The 3897-nt window shown below is 47.6% G+C and overlaps 1 protein-coding gene across 1 annotated transcript; it reads right to left on the bottom strand.

The window, feature by feature from the left end:
- Positions 1 to 265: 265 nt before the first annotated feature.
- Positions 266 to 1743, bottom strand: LOC149179669 (uncharacterized). The gene is made up of 2 exons (XM_089413617.1): positions 450 to 1743; positions 266 to 357 (listed from the first exon to the last, which is right to left on the bottom strand). Exons 1-2 carry the CDS (start codon positions 1741 to 1743, stop codon positions 266 to 268), a joined length of 1386 nt encoding a protein of 461 aa, XP_089269743.1.
- Positions 1744 to 3897: the final 2154 nt, after the last annotated feature.

Genomic DNA, 3897 nt, shown 5'->3' with positions numbered 1-3897 from the left:
GAGCCAACTGACTCGGTCGAAAGCTTTGGACAGGTCAATCTTGAGAATGATGCTTTTGAGATGCTTGGACCAGATAGAATGGATGGCCTCTTGTGCCGAACCTATGGCTTCATGTATCTGTCTGGATTCGAGGAATGCAAATTGCTGTGGGGCAATATGTCTGGAGAGAATCGGCCTGAGACGATTAGCAATGATCTTGGAAATAATCTTATAAAGGCAGTTACACAAGGAGATAGGCCTATAATCGTCAAAGGAAGATGGGGAGTCAGATTTTGGAATGAGGGCGATGAAGGTCGAATTGATGGCGTGATAAATGGACCCCGATGTTCTGCTCTCCTCCACTACATTCAGAAGATCCTGCCCCAGGATTTCATAAAAAGCCAGATAGAATTCAATGGTCCAGCCATCTGGGCCTGGACTCTTATCTTTTTTGAACCATTTTAATGTACCTTCTAGCTCCCCAGAAGTAACCGGAGCAGTTAGCTCTTCTGCATCATCCCCATTAACAAATCTTGGAAAATGTCCCGCTACATTGATGATATCAGGCAGATTTGCTTCACGAGGACATTTATAGAGGTTTCTGAAATGTGTGATGCCAAGGTGGGCAAGCTTGTTAAAAGTGTCAGCCGTGTCTCCCTCAGGAGTAGGGAGCTTCCAAATGGTATTGGACACCTTTCGGCCCTTAGCATAGCTATGAAAAAACTTCGAGTTATCATCCCCTGCTTTTAACCAAATAGCTCTGCTCCTCAATCTCTGGGATTCCTCGCGCTCCTTTAGAATAATTGCCTTCTGATTTTCCAATTCTATCAATCGGGCCTTGTCCTCTGCTGAAATGAATCCCAGACTTCGTTCATCGAGTAATGAGCCCAACTCAGATTCAATATGGGTAAGTTGTGAAGTTTCCCGAGCATGCTTTTCCCTGGCCCAGTTAATGGAGAGGTGCTTGATCTCAGAGAGATTTTTGCAGAACCCTTTTGCAAGGGACTCTGCTCCATTAATGGGATGAGCGGTCCAGTATTCTGAGACCATCTTAATGTATGAAGGGTCTCTCAGCCAGATGTGATTGAATTTGAAAGGGGCTTTTGGTTTCTTAAAAGGCCCCTGAATTTCCAGATATATAGGCGAGTGATCCGAAATGCCTCCCGTGCCCACCCATTGCTTGTAATGATGTAGCTGTTGAAGGAGCGAATCTTTCATGATAAATCTGTCAAGTCTGCGGGCCAATGCTGCATCGCCCACCCTCCTGTTCCTCCAGGTGGGAAGAAGTTTATGCATGGGGATATCCACAAAGTTTGTCTGTTCTAACAGATTAGTCATATAATCGGTGATAGAGTCAATTTGTGCTGCAGATCCCCATGATTCTCTGAATCCCAATGAAAAATTGAGGTCTCCTCCGATAATTGTCTGCTCAGAATCCAGGAGGGAGAGATGTAATAAGCACTGCCAAAATAGTTCCCTTTGAATACAGGGAGCATATACATTCACAATCCTGAGATTCATGCCCAGGTCTGCTGAGAAAATGTCTAAACCCAAATATCCCGTCCCCCCCCAGGATGCTTCAACCCTAATGGTACGAGGGTTGAATCCAATGGCCAGACCCCCAGATCTGCCAGCAGCATCTAGGGCTACAAAGGACCAGCCCGGGGTCAAGGATTGAAAGGTATGGGAGATTTGGTCGGCCGAGCAAAGAGTTTCTTGTAGCAGGATGATGTCAATAGGCTCCATCTCAATGAGTCGCTTCATGGCTAGTTTCTTGGAGGCACTAGCCAAACCCCTGCAATTAAAGGATAAGCACTTCATGGAGGAACACTGCGCAGGGTATATCCTGCTCTAAGGACCCCATCAATAGTGGATTGATGACCAGAGACGACCTCCGCCCCTGCTTTCTTAATAGCCTTGGAGAGATCGGACTTCCTGCCTCTGGATGACAGGGGGATAGCACCGGGTAAAGTGATACCAAGACCAGACTAGCGGACCGGCAAATCTTTGGAGTGGGTTCTGGACCGAAGGAAGTATTGATGTGGAGGAGAGACCTCGGAGGATGGCCTAGGGGTAGAAGATGAAGAGGGAGAGAGCAATGAGGGGCCAGTAGAGGCAATGAGTGGAGGGGATGACATGATACAATGAGCCAAAGATGTCTGGACAGAGGCACCAACATCAGAAAAAATATGATCAAAAGATGAGAGAGGAGGGTTCAGAGGAGTACCCGAAGCTATAGCAGCTTCAGCAGCAGAGCGAGCCCTGGTCAGCAGCGGCGAAGAGTGCCTAAGTCCAGGATCAACCGACGGAGAGGTTGCCACCGGAGTCGAACCAGTAGGTATGGGGCGCGAGTTGACCGGCGAGTTTTCCCTGGAAGGTGCAGGTGTGATCTTCGGGGAGTCTTCTGCTTTCCGGTTAAGGGGGCAGTCTTTGAAAAGATGTCCGACCTTGTGACATCGCCTGCAACGGAACGGGACCCCCTCGTAGTCCAGTATCTGGACTCTGATGTATCTCCCCCACTGTAGGGTTATCTTTTCCTCTAGTCCCTCGCGGGTATCCAAGTGAACCAATATACGCGCGAGGGTCCTGCTTCTTGACTCCACAAAGGTACGATCATGATCCAGATATGTACCCAGGGCATTACCGATCCTGATGAAAACTTCTTCGCCCCAGAACTGTAACGGTAAACCCGGCAAGCGCACCCAAATCGGTCCTGCACCAATTTGTTCACGTTCTGGATCAAATAAAGGGCTCCACCGCTTGAGAAGGACCGGGGCCATCTCGATATGCCAGTACCTGGCCAGTACCAGGTCCGTGTAACTTTCCTTTGAGAAATGTAGGGAGAACCAACCTCTTGGCAGAACATGGACTTCTGGCAGATCAATAAGCAACCCTCCCCAAATCTCCTTTACCCATTGAGTCAGCCTGTTGGCCGAATATGCACGACCCCGGACATGTCCCACCAACACAGTGCCTGCCATGATTGCAAATTCGCCAATTGCCGAGGTCTCACCGAACCTGATGGTGATATCCTTTGAGGTAGCCTTGATGCACTTCAACTTCCTTTTGCTGGTACGAGGAGCTGACGGGTGGTCCACCAGGGGGTTTGGTACGCCTTCCTGGGGAAGATGTTTAGCTGGTTTAACCTTGACTACAGGAGTCTCAAAGCACCCAGATGGACAGGCTCCCATGCTTGAGGTATGAGCTGCTGCAGTAACCGGAGGATTAATAGGAGTAGTGAAAAAAGATGAAAGCGGGTCAAAGGAGGGCGAGGGAGGGGTGTGAGAGGATAGAATGTGAAGGGTGCCCAGAGAGAGTGGAGGAACCTCGAAACTCGGAGATTCGATAGAATGAGACCCGATGAGGGGGGGGGACAGGACTGTGCCGCGGCAAGGATACGACAGGAGAGCGATGAGGCGGTTCCGGGGCAGCCAACGGCGAAGATGTGTCAATCGGTGGGGCGGGAGTGAAACTAGGGTTATCAAAAATGACTCGATCCGGGTAGGGCTCCTCAGAATAGTCAACCGCTTCCGTCTCCATAATATCATCCATCCTACCACAGGTTGTTATCAGATAGCGACGGGTGTAGGCCGCAGCAGTCAGGGTGTACAGTGCATGTTACCGGAGCCGTGACGGAAATCTGCAGTGCTCAGAAAAAGCCCTAGGGTTAGCCTAGACCTTCACGAACGCGCTCCATCCTCTCAATTCCTCTCTCTCTCTCTATCAGAATAACTATTAGTTATTTCTCTCTCTTTGTATATATATATATATATATATATCTATATATATATATATATCGATATATATATATATATATATATATATATATATATATATATATATATATATATATATAATTAAGTAAATAAAAATAGAAATAAAAACATTAAAAAAAATTAGGAAAAAAAAAATAAAAAC

Source organism: Pinus tabuliformis, chromosome 3_2 (assembly GCF_031772625.1).
Source record: "Pinus tabuliformis cultivar Carrire ecotype Pingquan chromosome 3_2, CPIR1, whole genome shotgun sequence".
Lineage (NCBI taxonomy): Eukaryota > Viridiplantae > Streptophyta > Pinopsida > Pinales > Pinaceae > Pinus > Pinus tabuliformis.
The sequence above is the reverse complement of the archived record's forward strand: the minus strand, read 5'-3'. Positions and strand labels throughout refer to the sequence as shown.